We start from the raw sequence: 23,137 nt of genomic DNA, 5'->3' as shown, positions 1-23,137 counted from the left end.
GCGGAGGAACAGAGAAAGCGGCTTTCACCTGCGTTGGCCCGGGAGTCCCACGGGCAACCTCAAGCTTCGCCTTTTCCAGGACACAAATTGTTCCCTCCGAGCGGGGAGACCCGGTTTTAACGCCGGAAATGAGTCACCGGGCGTGATGTCACAAAACGGGGAGGGCGCCCGGCTTCCCAGAAGGCACTGCTCCGCGCGTCCTCGCAACTGAAGGCAGTGCTTTCCAGTACTCTCCCGCGGCTAGTGAGGATTTTCCGAAGGGCGAGGCAAGCGTCAGGCCTCTTGTCCCTGGTTTTCTGGTCTCTTCCGGAGTTCAGGCGTCTGAGCCGTTCTCAGGCGGAGAGACTCCGCGAGGTGAGAGGCTCTGAAGGGGCGGGCGCCAGGCTAAGACAGCTTCTGAGGAGCGGAGCGGGCTTCGTTGCTGGGGAGCCAGGCTGGTTAGGGAGTCAGGCCCACACCCAGGTAGGGCCGCCAGTTGAGCTTTGCTGGCAAGGTGCCCTTTGACCGGTGGAAGAAGCCCCAGAGTGAGACTGGCACCGTGGGCCCTAGTATGATGTCCCTTGGCACTTTTCAATCAGTAGGACGTTGACAGGAGGGAGAAGTCAACAAGTCTTGTGTGGACACCTCAAGTGACCTTGGGTGTGCTCCATTGGAGAAGCATCAATCGCTCTGGCCCTTGAAGGACACCCGAGGGAGAGCTGCAGTGCAAGAGACGCAGTATGGCCCAATTTCGGCTGTTAGCTTGCTTCTGTATAGACACCCTCGGGATTTGACCCCATCTTTCCCGTCTTCTAGTCCATTGCTCTTTGTACAAGCACGAGTTAAACTTATCTTCCCAGTGAATATTACACTTTATATTTCCCAGGACGATGGCCTTTGACCTTCTGCTGGCTCGCTTCTATTTAGATCTTTAGTTTAGTTTTCATTCTCAGTGTCTTCCTTTCAGGCCTTCCAAAAGTATATCCTGTTCTGAAACTTTCCATTTCAGTTTTGACTTCCCTACCCCAACTCTCTTTTCTGGTTTAGAGTTCACATGGCCTCACGACCCAAGCTGTATATTGAAGTCATGCACCTGCCTTGTCTTTTGGCTAATCAGTGGTTTCTCTATCTTGCAGCTCGGCTGTCTGGTGGATTTCCTTCAATAAGAGGAGGCTCTAGCAACCCCCAGTAAACGACTGTGGTGTTTTGTTGTGAAGCATGATGGCTACAAAAGTGGTTCCGATATCCCCAAAACCAAAGCAGTCTTTTGTACTCAGAGTTCCTCCAGACTCCAAGCTGGGCCAAGACCTCCTTCGAAATCCCACCAATGGCCCCAAGACCATCCACCAGCTGGTGCTAGAACACTTCCTTACCTTCTTGCCCAAGGCAAACCTGGTCCAGCCCAATCAGAAAGTCAAGGAGACCTTGGTTGTTATGAAGTATATGAGTTCAAACTTTCAGAACAGAGGTAAGAAGCATGTGCTTATTTCACTAGAAGAGAAGGGTGTTGTACTGGACACGAAGATAAACTTTCACCTTAGTCATGAATTAAAGTTAAAATGGTGGGTACTGAAAAAGAAGTCAGTTTTAATATGTTAAGGAATTGCTTTATTCTCAAAGCTAGAGCTTATGTGGTATGCCAGATATGTATAAAGCTATGTGAAGTATGCATCTTTTGGGGGTTTTTTTTGGTACCGGGGATCGAACTTGGGTCTTGTGCTTGCAGAGCAGGCAGCGCACGAAGTGTGCATCTTTTTGTATTGTCCGTTTTTCCCAAACATTCTGGAAGGAAATATCTTTTAAAGACTATAGAAATCAGGTGAATTATTATGTTGTCTCTAATTTATATGCGATTTTAGAAACTTTATGCTTGTTCAGGTTTTTATATTTTGCCTTTCTCCAAGCTCCTGTATAGTGACTGTTAGAAATTTTAAAAGGTGCTTAGGGGAATCTTTTATATTGAGGAGATCCTATATAGATTCAGCATCCTGGGGCTTGTGGCTTGAGTTCTGTCAGGGCTCACAGGAGCAGTAACAGCTGTGAATTGCCTGCTAAAGAAGCAAGCGTAGCTTGGCCTAAAAGTACGGGCAATGTCTGTATTAGAGTCACTGAGTTTTTCACTAACTACAGCTTCCTCTTTCTCCAGTGCAACCTCATCCTTTAGTGAAGCTTCTGCCTAGAGAAGGAGTCCAGCAGAAACAGGAGACAGTATCTCTGTGTTTTAAAGCTGACTGTGAGGTGGGTTTGGTTTTCCACTCACTAAGTACATCACCTTATCTATTCTTGAAACTTTCCCTTCTAGGTCAACCAGTGTGTAACACATTCATGGGAATCAGGCTCCTAGGACATTTCTCTTCTTTCTTCTGGCTGCTCTCAGCCTGGCTATCATGTCTATGTTGCTTCTGTGTGAGATGCATTTCATCATCCTTTTCCTTGATCTTTTCTTACTGCCAAGAAATCTCATTTACTAAGAGGAAGGGGGTCTCTTGTTCTTTCAGGAGCTGGTGATCTTTGAGGATTTGAATGTATTTCACTCCCAAGAAGAATGTGTGAGCATGGATCCTGCTCAGCAACCCATCTCAGAAAAGGAAGGTAACAGTGATGTTGGGAAGATGATGTTACTGGGTAAGAAATCAAGGGCTTTGTGTGTTCAGGCTGTATGCTATAGCAAACGCATGTCCTTCATCTCTGGAGCATCTGCATCATTATTCACACCTGCTAAAGCACAAGGGCACACATTTTATTTTTGTTTAATCTTGTGTGGCAGAGGCTAGCTACAGGTTTCCAGCTGTAGTTAGTCATTCTTTCCTGAAGTCAGGGAAGAGGGGACTTCTTTGGTAATCAAGATTTGTAAACAGATGGAAAATGTGGGAAGACTATTTCTGAACTCTTTCCTGTAGACTGTTCTTACAACAGATATATTTTGAGTTAGTGTTTTAATGTTTTCATTAGACCCATGACTCTTTTAAGTTACCTCTTTTCTTTAATGTTCAGTAGGGGTGGCTACTATTACTGTAAGTGAAAGCATATTCCCTTTTTTTTTTGGTACCAGGGATAGAATTCGGGTCCTTGCGCTTGCGAGGCAACCAGAGGAACCACTGAGCTAAATCCCCACCCCCCGCATCTTCCACTTTTGATGAAAATAGCATATATATGTGGTTTTGGCTTGGTTGGGTTTTTTTTTGACGCAAGGTCTTACATAGTTTAGGCTGGCCTTGAACTCATTATGTAGTCCAGGCTGGCTTTGAACTTGCAGTGATCCTCCTGCATCAGCCTCTCAAATGATGAGATTATAGGAATGTGCCATCATGCCTGGCTGATGAAAATAATATCTAACATTTACTAAGCACTTATTGTATGCCAGTGTCTTAGTTTCTTTTCTCATGTTTCTAAGACAAAATAACTGATACCCAAATTTAAAGGGGGAAGAATTTATTTAGCTCACAGTTCGTAGAGATTTCAGTCCATAATTGGCAGGCCCCAAGGCAGGATGGGTTGGCAGAGGAGCATCACAGAGGAGAACCAGTTTGTGGCAAACAGAAAACAGCAAAAGTGAGCAAGCAAGGGTCCTTAACAGCATCTTTTTGCCCCTTTTATCCAGGCTACTTAGGGTGAGTAGCACTCACCCCTTAACCATAGTGCCCAGGAGCATAACATTGCACCATGAATTAATTCCAGTTTAACATACTCTAGATCTAGCCACCTCTGAAAAAGCCCCACTTATGACCGCATGAGGCTTTGGAGAGATATACAAGCCATACAGTCAGGCACTGATCCACATATGCATGCAAACTTGCATGCATTTCATTCATTTATTATTTATTTATTTTTTTTTTGGTACTTGGGATTGAACTTGGGTCCTTCTGCTTTCGAGGCAGGCATCAGAAGCACTGAGCTAAATCCCCAGCCCTCATTTATTTTTGAGAAAGGGTCTTGCTAAGCAAGTCAGGCTCACCTTGAACTCACTATGTAGTCCTGGACTGGCCTCAAACTCACAGCAATCCTCCTGCTTCAGCCTCCTGAGTGCTGGGATTATAGGCGTGTGCCACCACACCTGGCATTTAGTATTTTATGTGCTTTTCACAATAGTAGTGTAGGGTACAGCTATAGAACTCTTAGCTATATTGTACTGTGTGGTCCAGATGGTGGTGCATAATAGCCCTAGTTCATTTCCCACAGTATGGTCTGTGAAACATTTATTGTAGAGAAAAGTATAAAAAGTATGATTTATTACACTGGGTTTTTCCCGAGTCTTAAACAAAGCTAGGACTTATTTTGGATTATTCATTGCCATATATGTTGCTTATTCCAGGAATAATTTAGTTTCTTTGGGACCCTAAAACCCAGTCCTCACCCTTCCTTCTTCATACCATGAGGCTGATAGCTTTAGCTTGCAGTCAATGAAAAAATTCAAAACATTTCATAAATGCCACTTATTTTTTCCTCAGCCAAGACTGGAGTTGGTATTCAGCAGATTCCAAAGATAAATAATACCTATTCCTGCTTTCCACAATGTTCCAATTTGACTTGATGCGCAAGCCAGTCACTTAAAATGATATGCAATGTGAAATTGTTATAGGTATACAAGCTATCACAAGGTTGAGGCAGGATTTGAATCCTAGAGCACAGTTTAGAAGAAGATACACTTGATTTTAGATTAGATTGAATTTCTGGCAGGAAATAAAATGAAATTGTCCTCTGGGTCTTTGGAAATTGAATATTTGAGCACAGATAGAAGGATGTAGGGATTTGGGAGGCAGCAGCATATAAATGATAGTTGGAGGTTTTCATTTATCCAATCTTCAAAGGGAAAAGTATAATGGGGACAGGAGTCAGACTCCTTAACATACAAAAACAATATTTCAGTACAGTTGAACCACATAAAAACAGATTCTCAGTAAGATAGTGTGTTGTGTTTTTTTTGTACCAGGGATCAAACTTGGGACCTTGTGCTTTCGAGGCAGGCGCTGGAACCACTGAGCCAAATCCCTGGCCCTCAGTAGGATAGTTCTTGTAATCCTATCTGATCTCCACTGTAACATGAGAATACAATATTTATGAAAATTGACTAAATACTGTGCAACAAAGGAAGACTCTGTATATTCCAAAAAGTAGAAATTTGTTAGAATCTATCTCAATGTAGGACAATTTGCAACTAGAAAATAGGTAATGAAAATCAGAAAATAAAAGTTCCTTCCACCTAGAATTCTAAAACTGTTAGGTAATTTTGGGCTCTTTGTAGTACATTCAGTTTGCAGTCATTTTGGAGAGTAGATCTGTATACATAATACAACTTTCCTTTTTTATCCTGTTCTCTCTCCTCCTTCCTCCTTTAATTTCCCTTTCCCCATTTTCATTCTTGTTGATACTGTTAATCTTAGCTCATGTCTGTGGCATGTAATGTTATATTCATTGAGGTCATTAGGTTCCTATACATGGTATATCTCTATTCTCCTTATTTCCCTTTCCCCTCCCCCTCATTCCCGCATCTTTGATCTCTTGGATCCCTTCCCATTTGCAAGAGATCCATCCTCTTGTCACCTACCAATCCTTTATTATTCTCTTTGTACTATTTGGCTTTGCTCAAATACCATACGGTATTTAAGCTTGTGTTCCTGTTTTATTTTATTCAACATTATATTTTCCAGGTGCATCCATTTTCCTACAAATGTCTCAAATTTGTCCTTTATAGCCTAGTGGTATTCCATTATGTATAGATACTACATTTTCTTTATCCAGTCTGTTGATGGGTATACAGTCTGCTCCCAGGATTTAGCTATTATGAATTGTGCTCCTATAAATATTGGTATGTGTGTATTGCTATAGTATGATGTCTTAGGCTCTTTGGGGAAAATACCTAGAACGTAGACAGCTGGGTCATACGAAATTTCTAATTTTAGATCTTTGAGAAATCTCCATACTGATTTGTTTGTTTCTTTCTTTTTTTTGTTACCGGGGATCACACTCAGGACCTCAGGACCTTGTAGTTGGGAAGCAGGTGTGGTGCCACTGAGCTAAATCCCCAGCCTCTGATTTCTTTAATGGTTGTACTAGTTTACCTTTCCACCAACAATGTAGGAGGGTTTCTTTTTTACCACAGCTTCACCAGCATTTAAAAAAAAATTTCTTGATGATTGCCATTCTTTCTGGTATAAGATAGAATCTTAGCATTGTTTTAATTTGCATTTCTCTAATGGCCAGAGATGTTGGACATTTTTTCATATATTTGTCGGCCATTTCCACTTCTTCCTCTGTGAAGTGTCTGTTCATGTGCCCATTTCTTGACTGGGTCTTTTATTTTAGATGGTCTAATTTTGGGGAGGGGTACTGGGGATCAAACTCAGGACCTTGTGCTTGCGAGGCAGGTGCAGTGCTAAATCCCCGGCCCCTTAGATGGTCTAAGTTTTTGTTTATTTATTCTAAATATTAGTCCTCTGGGTAATAGCTGGCAAAAAAAAAATGTTTCCCATTCTATAGATTGTCTCTTTACTAATTGATTCTTTTGCTATACAAAAGCTTTTTAATTTGATATAATCCCACTTGATGATTCTTGCTGTTATTTCTTGTGCAGTTGCAGTTCTGTTTAGAAAATCCTTTCCAACACCTATGACTTCAAGTATTTTACTTTTTATATCTTTCAGTAGCTTCAGTGTTTTAGTGTCTAGATCTTTAATCCATTTTTATTTTAATTTACTACATGGTGAAAGGTATGGGTCCAGTTTTCTTATCACCACTTGTTGAGTAGGCTGTCTTTACTCCAATGTATGCTTTTGGGCCCTTGGTCAAAGATCAAATACCTGAATGGGTCTGGGGATGTTTCTGTGTCATCTGTTCTGTTCCATTGATGCATGTGTCTCATTTTGTTTCAGTACCATGCGATTTTTATCACTGTTGCTTTGTAGTATAGCTTGAAGTCAGGTATTGTGATGCCTCCTACTTTGCTCTTGTTGCTTAAGATTGTTTTTGCTATTCTGGGTCTCTTCTGGTTCCATGTGAATTTTAGGATTGTTTTTCTAGATCTGCAAAGTATGCTGTTGGTATTTTGATTGGGACTGCATTGAATCCGTATAACAGTTTTGGAAATATGGCCATTTTGACAATACGTATTGGTTCTGCCTAATGAGGAGCAAGGAACATGTTTCCATTTTCTCATGTCCTCTTCAATCTCCTTTTTCAGAGTACTATAGTTTTCATTGTAGAGACCTTTGATTAGGTTAATTCTTAGGTATTTTATTTTTTCTTGAATCAACCACGGATGATACTGTTTTCATAATTTCCTTCTCATTGAGTTCTTTATTGGTGTACACAAATACAAATGATTTTTGTGTGTTGCTCTTGTATCCTGCTACATTGCTGAAGTTGGTTATTCTAAGAGTTTTTTAGCGGAGTTCTTTAGGTCTTCTATGTAGAGTATCATGTCATCTGTAAATAATAATTGGAGTTCTTCCTTTTCTATATGTATCCCTGTTTATTTTTATGTTGAACCATCCTTGCATCTTTGGGATGAAATCTACTTGATCATGGGTGTGATTTTTTGATGATGTGCTGCATTCTATTTGCTAATATTTTATTGAGGATTTTTGCATCTATGTTCATTATGGAGATCGGCCTATAGTTTTCTTTTTTAGTTGGGTCTTTATCTGATTTGGAATTAGTATGATGCTGGCTTCTATAAATGAATTTGGGAGCACTGAGTCCCTTTCCATTTCTTTGAGTATTGGTGATACAACATCCTTAAAAGTTTTGTATAGGAGCCAATCCCAGTGCCCAGGAGGAAGCTCCCCCCCGCCATTCCACTGCTCCTAGGGCAGAGGAGGTGAGCCGCGCAGGTGCCAGAAGCACCCCCCCACACCCGTTGGAAATGAGAAGACACGTAAAGAAGCCTCAAAAACAGACTTCCAGATCACGTACAGCAACCCCAGAGGGAAATGAGATGGAACAGTCTGTTACTCAACCACCTGGACTCCCTGAACTGGCAACAAAAGAGGATCTGGAAAAAATGAAATCAGAAATAATTTCTCAGATAACAGCAAAGATTGTGCCCATAGTGTAAGACATGATTAATAAATCTAGAGAGGACACAGATAAAAAAATAGAGGATCTGAGGAACATGATGGAATCCCAACATAGGAAACAAATGGAATCCATAAAACAGATGCAAACAGATTTCCAGGAGATTGAAAACTCCATTGAAAGTCTATGTATGAACCAATGTGAGGACAGAATTTCAGATATAGAAGATAAGATTGCAGTTAATGACCAGGAAAAGAAAAATTGCTTCAAAATTGTAAGGGACCATGAAAAATCAATCCAGCAGCTGCTAGACGATGCAAAGAAGAATAACGTAAGACTGATTGGAGTCAATGAAGAAACAGGAGAGAGTGCAGATGACATAAAAAAACTCTTCACAGAAGTGATGGCAGAAAATTTCCCAAGCAGGGGAAAAGAACTTGACATACAGATAAGTGAGGCATATAGGACTCCAACTAGCCTTGATCAAAAAAAATCTACACATAGGCATATAATAGTTAGGATTCCAGAAACCCAACAGAAGAACAAAATTCTACAAGCTGTGAGAGAAAAGAAACAAATCACATACAAAGGAAAGCCCATCAGAATCCCAGCAGACTTCTCAACACAAACCCTCAAGGCAAGAAGAGCTTGGAGTGATGTATTTCAAGCCCTAAAGGAAAACAGCCTCCAACCCAGATTGATGTACCCTGCAAAACTATCTTTCAAAATGGATGGAGAAATAAGATACTTTCATGATAAAGAGCACCTTAGGAACTTCGTGAATACCAAACCAACACTCCAAAAAATTTTAGACAATATCCTAGGAAAAGACAATGAGGACCACAACCCCAGGAAGCCCAGCAGAATGAATCCATTGGGCGTGACAAATTAAACGCAGAGGGGGAGAATCCAACAAAAAGAAAAGGCCATGACAAACCTTTTAAAACTTTTAACTTCATCTCCCTAATGAGTGTATAATCCAATTTTGTTATTGTACTGATTAGTATTTTTCTGATTCTGGTGTTGCACGTCTTTCCTTGTGCTGTACTGGCTATTTATCATCTTGTGTCTACTTTTTAATTGGGTTGTCTATTAATGAGCTGTAAGTTCTTTATATATTCTGGTCATAGGTTATATGCATTGTAAATATGGTCTGTTTAAGGACTACTTTTCATTTTAATGATGTCATTTAAAGTTCTAAATTTTGATGAAATCTCATCAATTTTTTTCTTTTATACATCATGTTTTTTGTATCCTAGGAAGTTCTTGCCTACCCTAAATTCATAAACATTTTCCCTTATAATTTCTTCTTAAAGTTTTATAGTTTGTCTTTCATATTTAGGTTCATAGATCCTTTCAAGTTATTTTTATGTATGGAAATAAAGGGTTGAGGGCTGGGGATTTAGCTAAGTAGTTCTGCCGCCTGCCTTGCAAGCGCAAGGTCCCGAGTTCGATCCCTGGTACCAAAAAAAAAAAGGAAATAAAGGGTTGAGGTTAATTTTTTTATACACAGATACCAGGTGTTCCAGTGCCATTTGCTGAAAACACTATCTTTTCCTCGGCTCTTGAATTGAGTTTATATTCTATAAAATGTTAATGTTAAATAATCTTTCAAAAGTCAGTGGACCATATATGTGTGGTTCTATTTCTAGATTCTCTGTTTTATTCCAATGAGCTATATGTCTTTCCTTACACCAACACTGCCTTGATTACTGTAGCTTTAGAGGAAGTCTTAAAATTAAGTACTAAACGTGTTCCAACACTTTTTTTTTTTTTACTTTTCTAGGTCCTTTGTACTCCTACTTAACTTTTAAATTTCAATATCTAATTCTTCATTTATAGCAAGTATACATAGACCTGAGTTTTTATATATACCTTGTGTTTTCTAATCCTGCTAAATTCAAATACAAGTTCTAAGGGCTCCTAGAGATTTCTTAGTGTTTTCTCTGTAGATGATCATTTCATCTACATATAAAGATGTTGCTTCTACCTTGCCAGTCCTATCCTAATTGTGTCATTTTATTGCCAGACTATTTTGGTTTGGGCCTATGTTTCAAAGTTTAATGGACAGATGAAGAGTAGGCATATCTGCCCTTGTTCCCCACCTTAGGGAGAAAGCATTGTATCTTCTCCGTTCATATAAGGCACTTTTGCTGGAAGTATGGAGTACATGTCTTTAATCTGTTGAGAAGCTTCTGTTCCACTTCTAGTCTCCTGATAGCTTTTACCATAAACAGCTGTAGAATTTAGTCCAATATTTTTTCTCCAACTAGTGGCAGGATCATATGGCTTTTTCCTTTCCTCTGTTAAAATGATGACTACTGGTGGTGGAACTTCCAATGCTGAACTAACACTGCCATCCCTGTATTAAAACTACTTTCTACATCCTGCCAGATCTGACTTCTAATAGTTTGTTTTGTTAAACAAATTTCTATCTATGTTCATACATTTTTCTTCTATTATCTTTATCCAATTTTAGGATTAGCACAATCTTGATTTTCTAAAATGAGGGGAGAAGTGTTCCTTTTCTGCTTTAAATGTTTGATATAATTTATCAGTTAAAATTTTTATGAGCCTGCTGTTGTCATATAGGTAGGTTTTCAAGCTAGGAATATACTTTCTTTAATAGGTGCTATTTGGGCCGGGGATTTAGCTCAGTGGTTCCGTCACTTGCCTCGTAAGTGCAAGGACCTGAGTTCAATCCCTGGTACCAAAAAAAAAAAAAAATAGGTGCTTTTCAAATTTTATATTTCCTCCAGAGTTAGTTTCATTAATTTGTTGTCCAAGGTACTTCTTAGATGTTGTCAAATTTATTTCAAAAAAGATTTTTGTAATATGCTTTCTATTCCTTTTAAATTCTGTAAAATCTGTGGTAATGTCTCCTAGATCTTGATACTGTAATTTTTAAAATGTATAATTGATATTGTGTAATAGGCAGTAAAGGTCTAAAGGAGCAGGGGAAGTGGGAGGGGTAGGGGAAAGGAAAGAAGGGAAAAGAAAAAATATGAGAAAAGGAAAGAAATGGAAACAAAGTCTTTGCAAATAGGGAAGGGTGGAGGGGGTGAAGGGAGGGCAGGGGAAGGGGAAAAAAATAAGAACCAAGATACTTGTGTAATGGTACAAGATCCCAATGATGTATGTAACTATTTTATATCTAAAATGTACCAATAAACTTAATGGGGAGGGGGGAAAGTTTTGTATAATTCAGCAGTGAATCCATCAGGTCCTGGACTTTTTTAGTTGGTAAATTCTTTATTACTGTCACTATTTCATTGCCTGTTATTGGGTTGTTAAGCATTTTTGTGTCTTCTTGGGTTAGCTTTGGTAATTTGTATGAGTCTAGGAATCTGAAGTTGCCAATTTGTTGGAATACAATTTTTCAAAGTAGTTACTATCTTCTGGATTTCGTCTTTTGTGATTTTGCCTTTTTCTTTTTTATTTGCATTGGTATGAGTCTTTTCTTTCTTTTTCTTGGTAAGTCTAAGAGGTTACCTATTTTATTTATTCTTTCAAAGAACCAGCTCTTCAATTATTTGATTTTGTGGTGTGTGTGTGTGTTTGTAGTTTTTTTTTTGGTCTCGATTTCACTGATTTCCACTCTAAATCTTTTTTTTTTTTTTTTTTTTTTTTGGTACCTGGGTTCAAACTCGGGACCTTGTGCTTATGAGGCAGGTGGTGGAACCACTGAGCTAAATCCCCAGCCCCTTTCCACTCTAATCTTTATAAATTTCATCCTTAATTTCGGTTTGGGCCTGGCTTCTTATTGTTTCTCAAGTGTCTTAAGATCCTTCATAAATTTATTTGAGCATGCACTGTTTTCCATCAATTGCAATTAACTTTCCTCTTAGGAGTGCTTTCATAGTGTCTCAGACACTATGTACAGGCATTATCATTAACTTCCAGAAATTTTTAAATTTCTTCTGTGACTCATTCGTTGTTTCAAAGTGTTTTACTGGGCCGGGGATTTAGCTCAGTGGTTCTGCCACCTGCCTCCCAAGCACAAGGACCTAAGTTCGAAAAAAAAAAAAAAGTGTATTACTAATTTTCCAGGTGCTTCTACCTTTTTTGCGATTTCTTCTGTCATTCATTTCTGTTTTCATTGCACAGTGGTAGCACATATGGAGTAATTTTGATTCTTTTATATTTATTTAAGCAGCTTTGTAGACTAGTATGTGATCTATTTTGCAAAAAATACTATGTGCTGAAGAAAAGAATGTATACTCTACTATAATGAGGTGGAATATTCTTTAGATATCTGTTAAGTCTGTTTGTTGAAGGGTGTGGTTCAGCTCTGATATTTCTTTACTGACTTTTTTAACTGATCTCTTTACAAAAGTGGGGTATTAAGACCCCCTTCTCTGATTGTATTTGTTTGACTTTTATGTTGAGCAAGATTTCTCTTATGAAGATAGATGCTCCAGTATTCAGTACATAAATATTTAAAAATATCTCTTCATGTTGGATTGTTGCCTTAAGTAGTATGTACTGACCTTCTTTGTCTCTTCTAATCAGATTTAGCTTGAAATTTACCATGTCTGAGAGTTAAATTGTTACCCCTGCTTGTTTTTGGTGTCCCTATGTATGAAATATTGTTTTCTGTCCTTTAATTTTCAGTCTGTGAATATTTTTTTGGATTAGATGAGTTTCTTGAATGCAGCAGACTGTTGGATTCTATTTTTTGATCCAGTCTGCCAAACCGTGTCTTTTAATTGGAGAGTCAAGGCCATTAACATCAAGAGATATTACTGAAATATGTTGATTATTTACTATTGTGGCATTTCTTCTCTGTTGGTGACTCCTTTGTTTTTCTTTTACTGTCATTTTTGGTTGTTTATCCATTGGACTGATGTTTTTGTTTCATGTGGGTTTTTAGCTGTATTGATTTTATTGTTTCTGTCTAGTATATTCTTGAGTTTTTTTCTGGAGTGCTGATTTACCATTCATTTATCTTTTGAGCAGGTCTGTTTTATGCAATGCCCTCATTTCTCCATCTATTTTGAAGAATAGCTTTTCTGGATAATTAATCTGGTTGGAAGTTATTTGCTCTTAAGACTTGAAATACTTCACTCTAAGCTCTTCTGGCCTTTAAGGTTTGTGTTGAGAAGTCTGCTGTAATTATAGCTAGTAAACTTTTATTGTTTTTTTTTTGTGGCACTGGGGATCGAACTCGGGTCCTTGCAGTTGAGGAGCAGGCTGCAAAACCACTGAGCTAAATCCCCGGCCCATAATAAACTTTTATATGTGATTTTTTTTTTCTCTGTCTGCTTTTAAAATTGTTTTTTGTTGCCTGTCTGGCAATTTGATAAGGATATGCCTTGGTGAGCTTTTTTGTCATAGATGTCTGTTCTGTAAAACTCATTTACTTGTATTTTGAACTCTTTTCTCATATTTGGGAAATTTTCTCCTGTGATTTCTTTATCATTAGTAATTCCATCTGTGTTATCTTTTAGTTTTTCTCTAACTCCAGTTAGGTTGCTAGTAGCTGCTATTCCCCCTCTCTAACTCTTTTTCCCTCTCCCTCTCCCTCCCCCTCTCCCTCTCCCCCCCTCCCTTCCTTCCCCTCCCCCCTCTCCCCTTCTCTTTCTCTTTGTGGTTTCTTTGAATACTTCATAATTTGCCATTTTGTTTGCAATTTCAGACACACTGTCTTCACATTGGTCATTTCTGCAGTTTTTGAATTCTATACAGTTTTATTTCAGGTATTTCTGCCTGACATCATTTTGAGGAGTCTATATCCTTGCTGAATCTGTTATTCATGTTTTAAACTGTTTTGGTCAGCTTGTCCAGTTTTTTACCTATTTCCCCTGAATTCACCTTGGGCATATTGAGTGATGAAGATATATATATATACCTTAGAGCGAAGCTCTTGGATTTCAGTCCTTAGTACCATAAAATAATAACAGTATAATAACTATCATCATCTAGATCTCTCACCGAAGAAGCACCACCAGTCTCATATAGTTTCACAGAAATTCTTCTAAACCTTAAAAATTAGACAATTAAATTCCATGAAAACTTAGAGTACAGAAAAAGCTTCCAAAATTTTCTTATGAAATTAATAAAACAAAGATACCAAAATCTGATAAAAATTACCATGACCAAATAAGATTTAGGAATGTAAGAATAACTTGATAGTCACTAGATGATTAAGGGTCGAAAAAATCACAGAAAATTGGTTAGTATACCTTACATTAACAAGGAGAAAAATCTTGTTGTCATTTTCATAGTTACTGAGAAGATAACAAAATTCAAACTCCTCTTTCATGAAAACATTTAACAAAATGGTAATTAATAAGTCATTTGTCCTTTCTGTCAGTGTTTTGTGCTACTGGGAAACACTGGAAGACATTCCCATTAAACTAGGAATACAATGACAAAAACAGCTATCACTATTACTGTTTAACATTGTGTTTCAGGTACTAGCCAGTGCAATTAAATGAGAAAAAAATTGCATTGGAATCTGAAAGATAAAATTATCTCTGTTTATATATAATTATTGGACCAGGCATGGTGGCATACACCTGTAACCCAGCTACTTGGGAGGCTGAGACAGGAAAATCACAAGTTAGAGGCCAGCCTAGGCAAGGTCTTTTCTCAAAATGAAAAGAGCTGGGGATTTAGATCAGTGATAGAGCTTTTACATAGTGTCTTAGTTTCTTGTTAACAAATTAGAGGAGCAGTTTATTTTGGTTCACAGTTTACAGAGGCTTCAGTCCATAGTTCACTGATGAGTATCACACCCTTATGATCCATTCACCTCCCCAAAACCCCCACATATGAGCACATGAGACTTTGGAGAGACATCTAGATATAAACCATAGTATGCATAAGGCACTGGTTTCAATCCCAAGCACTGGAAAAATAATTGTGCTTTTGGAAAACCATAAAAAATGTGTGAAAATTTCCTTACCAATAGTAAGATCATTCAGTAAGGCAATGGGATATAAAATTAATAAAATAAATCATTAGCTTTCATATACTAACATTTAAATGATACAGTGGAAGATTCCACTAAAATAGGAACGTGAATTATTAAATACCTAGTAATAAACTTAAAAGAATATCAAGAGTTTATGAGGAAACTTGGAAAAGACAAAAGTGAATGTGAATGAATGGAAATAACATGTTTTGGGCTAGGTAGACTTAACATCATAAGAAGATCATTTCTCTTAAAATTGATTTATGAATGCAATGTGATCCTTTTAACAATGCCAATAAAATTTCACCCCTGGAACTGGAAAGTGTGACCTGAAATTTAATTGGAAAAGTAAATACAATTAACTAGGAAAAATAGAAGGAAGAACAGTGGAGTTTTTAGCCCTATATATTAGTTTTGTGTAGCTGTGATGGAATAGCTGAGGTGAACAACTTACAAGGAGGAAATGTTTATTTTGGCTCACATTTTCAGAAATTTCAGTCCGTGGTCAGCTGGAATTTCAGAAATTTCAGTCCATGGGCCTGTTGCTTTTGAACCTGTGATGAGGCAGAAACTAGTGGTCTCAAATATTACAAGCTGATAAATGGGCGGTCTGTCTGCACTAAAATTATAGCCTCCTTAGTTCTGGTTAAGGGATGTCCATGAGCTGTTACTAGAGTGTGGCAATATCCAGTTGTCATTTGATGCCACTGATGTCGCTGAATTTACCACAATAGCCAAGGTAACATAGTAGTAGATAACAACTTTTTTCTCTCTACGCCAATATCTAGAGTTCCTGGGGATCATAAACAATAAAAATGGATATACATACACATAAGACCATGGGGAAGCAAGGGAATAGAAGACCCATAAGGTCTCCCATCTCTCCAATGGCAGGGCAAGGAGCACATGGTGGAACAGAGCTGCTCAACTCATTGTGACCAGGAAGCAGAGAGGAAGAGGCTGGGATTCCAACATCCCCTTTAAAGAGACATCCTCAATAACCTAACTTCTTTCTACTAGGCCCACCTTCCAAAGGTACCACCACCTTCTAGTAGTGCTACAGATTGGCAACCAAGCCTTGAGGATATTTGGCCCTTGGAGGGCATTTAAGATCCATACCATAACAGCCTGTCAGATATTAAAGCATCCTCCAAAACTCTCCATGATTCAGGCAGTATGATATTGGCATAGATTGATAAGTGGATGGAATAAAAAGTCCATAAAGGCCACAAAAAGTGGTAAATTAATGTCATAAAGTTGGCATTTTACATCAGCAAAGTAAAGGGGTACTTTTGTGTGTGTGGTATTAGGGATTAATCCAAGGCCTCTTGAATGCTAGGCAAGGGCTCTACCACTGAGCTAAATGCCAGCCCTTTTTCTTTTTAATGGTAGCAAAGTTTTAGTAAAGGTAGGAAAAGAAACAGCTCTGCAGAGTGAGTTTGGGCCAAGTAAAGGTATGAAAAGAAGTACATCCTACAGCATGAATGTGAGCCATCATGCAAAAGAGAACACAATGGCCATTCATTTTATTTTATCTTTTTTTTTTTTTTGGTATCAGGGACCAAACTTGGGACCTTGCCCTTGCAAGGCAGGCAGCAGAACCACTGAGCTAAATCCCTGGCCCCATTCATTTTATTTTGAGACCAGGTCTCCTTATGTTTCCCAGCTGGTCTTGAACTTATGATCCTCTTGCCTCAGGCTCCAGGATAGCTAGGATTACAGACATGCACCACTGCACCCAGAAGAGGGACTTTTTGGTAAAAGGTGTTGGACAGTCAAGTTGCCCTTGTTGGTAAAAGGTGTTGGGAGAAGCACTACCTTGCTTTGCACACCAAGAATTCCAAATGGATCAAAAATTTTAAATATTTCAAACAAACCAACACATAAACATAAAAGCACAGTTAGAAAAAGTAGGTGAATTCCTTTATAATCATAGGATAGGAAGGCTTTTGTAATTAAGATTCTAGAGTATAGAAGCTTTGAAAGAAAAGATTAATAAAATACATAAAAAGAAAACATTTACATGGCAAAATAAGAAAGAAATGCACCAACAAGATATAGTAAATTGGGAAAATCTCAGATTTATAGACATCCAAAACTTAACACTGTGGTGGTGAGGTTGTTGGGCAGTAGGCAACTGGGGTAGGCATGCAGTGTGGTACAGTCCTTGTATGATTTTGCAACTTCTCTCATATAGATGCATTGTCCTTGGGTCTAACAGTCCTGTTTCTGGGACCCTGACCTATAGAAAGAGCAGCAGCACACTTTCAAAGTGATGTGTAAACATGTTTATTTGTTGTGACATTATTTTTGAAAAAAACAATGTTACAAAAAATCCACATGTCTGAAAGGAACTGGTTGAATACACCCTACAACTTGGTGATTGGAAAAAAAACCAAGTAGCCGGAATATACATAATATTACAGGTTATATAAGAAAAGAGAAGAAAAAGAATTGCCTAAAGAATCAAAAACTAATAAAAAGAGAATTCATAGACTAGATAGAAACGGATTGGAGTAAGGCATCTCAAAGTATATCGTTTCATGTTTGAATTTTGAGCCATATATTTGTATCAATTATTTAAAAAGTTTTAAAATTACATTAAAGGAATATAAAGTATATTAGCATTTTCAGGAAAATAAGGAATATGTTTTGTAGATTTCTCTCAAAACAGGTATTTATCCCCTTAAACATAATCTAACCTAACATTTATAGTCATTCATAAAACACTGGTAATTCCTTAAATCTGAAAACAAGGAAATCTGCTATCACTATTACTATTATAAAATAGATTTTCTGTACCAATAAGATAAGAAAAAGTGTGATTGCTGGGTAATCCTATTACATGTGATAGATAGTTGCAAGTTCAAAAAACCAAAACCAAAAAAAAAAAACATGTGATTAAGAGGTAATAAATACTGGTAAGGAAGAAAACAAATAATGCTTTTTAAGTCCACCCCCCACCCCGGCCTGGGGATTGAACCCAGGGTCTCACTGAGTTACATCCCCAGCCCTTTTTGAAATTTTATTTTGTGACAGTCTTGCTGAATTGTCCAGGTTGGCCTCAAACTTGAGATTCTCCTGCCTCAGCCTTCCAAGTAGCTGGGATTATAGTAATGCAGCACCATTCCCATCTCCAAAATATGATTTATACTTGGAAAATCTAAGATAATCCATTAGAACATGTAATAAGTTTAAAGAAGGCATATGAGGAATACATGCATAACAATTTTTTTTTGGTACTGGGGATTGAACTCGGGACCTTGCGATTATGAGGCAGGTGGCAGAACCACTGAGCTAAATCCCCGGCCCTACATAACAATTATTAAATATAAAATGAGAACCTCATTCAGAATGGCTATGAGTGGAGTAAATTAAAGTTGTCTTACTGATTTAAATTAAATCTGTCTTAATAAATGTAAAAGAAGATTCTTAAAGAGGTACATTTTTGGGCTGGGGATTTAGCTCAGTGGTTCCACCACCTGCCTAGCAAGTGCAAGGTCCCATGTTTGATCCCTGATAACCAAAAAAAAAAAGATACTTTTTTTTCTTTTTGAGACAGGGTCTTACTATGCCTTGAACTCACTATGTACCTCAGGCTTACCTCGAAGCAATCCTCCTGCTTCAACCTCCCAAGAGCTGGGATTTATAGATGTGCACCACCACACCCAGCAAGAGGTACAATTTAAAATGGAAAAATTAAACTCATGTAAAGCTATATGTGACTTCCAAATTTATTTACTGTGAATATAGAGTCAGAAAAATTTTTTAGCCAGGCATGGTGGTACACACCTGTAATCTCAGCACTCAAGAGACTGAGTTAGAAGGATTTTGAGTTCAAGGCCAGCCATCCTGAACTACATAGTGAGACCCTGTCTCAAAGAATAACTATCTATCTGTCAAATTTTCTGACTGATTTTACCAATATTAAACATACTACAAAATGATAAAAAGCCATTGGTGGTATAATCCCAGCCTAAATAATGTGCTACTAATGAAAAATAGCCAAAATATAGTACAGGTGTGCATAAGGGTAATGTAAACAACATTTCAAAACAAGATGAAAATGAGACTGTTGTAAGTAGGGCTGGGATATCTGGATCATAATGTAGAAGAAAATTGTCTTATATGAATGGCCAGAAAACAGAACAGAGCATTGTTAAATCTTGAAAGACTGGTATATGTTTTTCTTTTGATTTTAATGTCAAATTCAGTTTTTTAAATATTTGCCTTAACGAAGTGGACATGGTAGCACACACCTATAATCTCAGCCCTCAAGAGGCTGAGACAAGGGGATCACCACAAGTTCAAGGCCAGCTTGGGCTACGTAATCAGTTCAAGATCAGCCTAAACTACAGTGAGACCCTGTCTCAAAAAAATAAAAAAAGCCAGATGTGGCATTGCATGCCTGTAAACCCAGTACTCAGGAGGCTGACACAGGAGGATTGCCGTGAGTTCGAGGCCAGGCTGAGGTACATGGTGAGAACCTGTCTCAAAACAAATTAATTAATTAAAAAGAAATAAATATATGTTTACATCAATGATTGACAGTTTAACATCTTTAACATATAAAGTTGTTAAATTTGTAAAATTAATAAGATAAAGTACTGTTTTACATAATGAAAAGTTAAACAACAATGAGACATAATTTTATACCTATGAAATATTTTTAAATTTTATAATGGCCATGAGTTGCCAATCAGTTGCCAGTGATGAGTTAAATTGATATTTACAATTATATTGGTTATATTGAAATTGTTACACCTATGAAAAGTGGTATAGTGGTTCATATCAAGAGCTGTGATACAAATCACCCTGGGCTTTAACCCAGCATTTTCATTATCATAAGGGAGCAATTAAAAAGAAGGAAATCTGTTGGTATAAAACTGATGAATCTTGAAAAGATTCACATTCTACCTTCTGGATCAGCCATATGTAAGTGGTTGAGTTAAACCTTTTATTCTCCACCAGTTCTCCAAAGTTAGGTAGGGGTGCCTTGTCAGCCTACATGTTCAGAGCAGAGTTTGTTTGGTTTTTTTGGTTACCTAGTGTTGATAATCCATTAGACTTTATTTTGAAGTTTAATATAAATAGAAAAGCCTGCATATCTTAAGTATACAACTCAGATTTTTGCAAAATGTACATATTCATTTATCACCCAAACACCCCAGAAATCCTTCTTATGCCCCTTTCCAGTCACTACTCCCTTTCCTTTCCCAAATACTGTTGATTTCTAATACCATAGTTTCATTTTATCAGTCATAGTAATCACTTCAATAGCCAAATACTAATCCCTTGTGTGAACATGTTGTGCCTTCATTAATTTTGGTCATTTTAATTATTTCCAGTTTTTCCTTGTATACAGGATATTGTGCTAATATTCAGTGCTATAATATTGTGAAATTTAATGTAGCAGAGACCTGGAGTCCTGAATATTATGAGTGGTGCCCTTTTTTATGTATGACCTTCATTTCTCTGTCTTTAACTGAGTGTTTACACAGGATGTAAGATCAGTTCATACTTGACTTGAGTAACTGTTGCCTATTGAGAAACAGACGTGAAATCTTTCAGTGCAATCTCATTCATTTTATTTTCCCCAAAAAGTACAGATAGGACTGTGTTCACACTATAGGAGGAAGGGAAGCTGTATCACTTATCCATTCCACCCTCAATAAAATAAGTGTGGAAGAAGAGAGTTGATGGTGGTTTTCTGCCAGTCCTCAGATTTCTAACTTTCAAGGGTATTATTTCGTGAGAAATTTAATTTGTTTTTTTCCCACCTGGTATTGTCATATCCCTGAAGAGTTACTACATTCTCTCTCTCTTTCAGTAGTCAATGACAGTAGTCCTGTGGGTGAAGATCTTCAGAAGGAAGATTATAAAGAAAAGTCTTCAGGTGGTGATGGGATGGACTGTCTCTTGGTTTCTGAGCAACCTCCAGGTTGCCAAGAAGAAAGAGTAAATATCTCTGTTCCACAGCAAAGGAAATTGAAAAGTCTTTTAGTTACCATTGAAAATGATACTCCACTAGATGAGCTCTCAAAATATGTGGACATCAATGTTATTGCACTTACTCGAAATCAGAGAACAAGGAGGTGGTACACTTGTCCACTTTGTGGGAAACAGTTTAATGAAAGTTCTTACCTTATTTCCCACCAGAGGACTCACACTGAAAAACCCTACGACTGTAGCCACTGTGGGAAAAGCTTCAGTCATAAAACAAATCTGAATAAACATGAGCGAATCCATACAGGAGAGAAGCCTTACGCCTGTTCTCAGTGTGGGAAAAACTTTCGTCAGAATTCTCATCGGAGTCGTCATGAAGGAATCCATGTAAAGGATAAGATATTTAAGTGTCCAGAATGTGGGAAAACCTTCCCAAAGAATGAAGAGTTTGTGCTTCATCTGCAGAGTCATGAAGCCAAGAGACCATATAGTTGCAGAAACTGGGAGAAGATTTGGTCAACTGTCCAGCTGCACCCGGCATGAGAGAACCCACTTGGCATGTAAGACCCAAAAGCACAAGTGAGACCAGGGTAGGTCCTACTGCAGCCCAAAAAGTTCTGTAAGGAATTTTGAATTCCTAGGCTGCCTAAAGAGATAGAGATACGTGAAAACCTCATGAGAGTCAAAATTGGGATGAATACCCATATTGGCTGAAACCTCAAATTCTTGGAAAATCCCAGGGAATAAAACATCCTCAGGGGCTATACCTCAGTTGTCATCCAGGCTTTTTGGACTTAGGAACTTTCTTTGTGAAGTTGTGTAACAGTATATAGGTCACAAATCCATTCCCAAGAAGACTTTGAATGTGAATTAGCCTTGAGGCTGCTTACCTGCATTTCTGTTGAAATAGGTACACCCCTACGCACACCTACACACACACGGGAATTCTTTCCTTGAGAAAGGAGAAAAAATGCCAAGGTCCTTATGTAGGACTATAGTCTTCTCAACCAGACTACTGATTTGTTAAGCCAGCAGCTTTTTTTTTTTAGTACCAGTGATCGAACTTGGGACCTTGCAGTTTCGAGGCAGGTGGTGGACCAGAGCTAAACCCCCGGCAAAGGGTTTCTTTCTTTTTCTTTTTTTTTTGAAGCCAGCAGCTTCTAATAGCCATTCCCATAACTCTCTGAACACTGATAAGGCTCTAGTGTTGAATTGTTTACTTTGTTTTTTTTGGTAACGGGGATCGAACTCGGGACCTTGCGCTTGCAAGGCAGGCACCGAAGCCGCTGAGCTAAATCCCTGGCCCGAATTGTTTACTTTGGAATGTAGGAAATCAATAGCTTCTGATGTCAGAGACTTTGTATGTAATCTAAAGTAACTATGGGCTGGGGATTTAGCTCAGTGGTTTTGCTGCCTGCTGCACAAGCGCAAGGACCTGAGTTCGATCCCCAGTACCAAAATAAAATAAAATAAAGCAACTATCAATTTGAATAAGATTTGTAATTTATGGTGAAAGTTGGCTCTTTTACAGAAATCCTTTCCACGCCATAAATGTGTCTACTATTCTTTCTGTATTTTGTTCAGCTGTTACTCTCTCAAACAGCTGTCTTGTGCCTCTCCATTGCCAAAAGAATTTTGGATCACTTAGGTCTGGCCATCCAGTCCCATTGGTGGATAGCTCTTGAGGATCTTGTCCCTCTGCTAAGCCAAAGCTTCACCTGCTAGGACGGAAGCCTCAGGAGCCCGAATAGGAATGACAGACCTAAATATAGGAAGACTTAGGCTTGGATCCATGACAAATCAATAACCATACTTATGGGGCTGGGGATTTAGCTCAGTGGTTTCGCTGCTTGCTGTGCAAGCGCAAGGACCTGAGTTCGATCCCTGGTACCAAAAAAAAAAATAACCATACTTATGCTTAATTCCCTTTATGGTCTCATCAGACTTTTGGAAATGGAGAGGTTACTACCTCACAAAGCAGTTTTTAAAAATTATGTCTCTACTGGTTAGCTCACATTGCCCCACAAGAGACAGTATTCAGGTGTCTCCATTGTAATGGGTGGTAAGTGTCTTTGGCCTCCTGATACCCAGACCCTCCTGTACTCTGCCTAGTGGCAGAGCCAGAGGTGCCTTCACAGGACCCCTCCTGTGGTGCAGTTAGGGATTCTTGGTCAGTTTGCTTGATTTTGTTTCCTGAAGTCTTACATTGGTATTTTGGTTTGAAGGGGTTCATCCTATAAACTGTTTGAGAAAATTTATTCATGTTTATAGATTTTGTTT

At 38.2% G+C, this 23,137-nt stretch overlaps 1 protein-coding gene across 1 annotated transcript; it reads left to right on the top strand.

The window, feature by feature from the left end:
* Positions 1 to 147: 147 nt before the first annotated feature.
* Positions 148 to 22,763, top strand: Znf200 (zinc finger protein 200). Its single transcript, XM_004864728.4, is given in 6 exon segments — positions 148 to 354; positions 1,116 to 1,447; positions 2,126 to 2,217; positions 2,478 to 2,604; positions 20,742 to 21,357; positions 21,359 to 22,763. Coding segments are annotated over 5 exon segments (1,167 nt in total). The 5' UTR covers positions 148 to 354; positions 1,116 to 1,197; the 3' UTR covers positions 21,441 to 22,763.
* The last annotated feature ends 374 nt before the right edge of the window (positions 22,764 to 23,137 follow it).

Source organism: Heterocephalus glaber, unplaced genomic scaffold (assembly GCF_053883595.1).
Source record: "Heterocephalus glaber isolate CG9 unplaced genomic scaffold, H.glaber_assembly_v1.0 deba00001781, whole genome shotgun sequence".
Classification (NCBI taxonomy): Eukaryota; Metazoa; Chordata; class Mammalia; order Rodentia; family Bathyergidae; genus Heterocephalus; species Heterocephalus glaber.
This window is presented reverse-complemented; position numbering and strand designations above follow the sequence as displayed.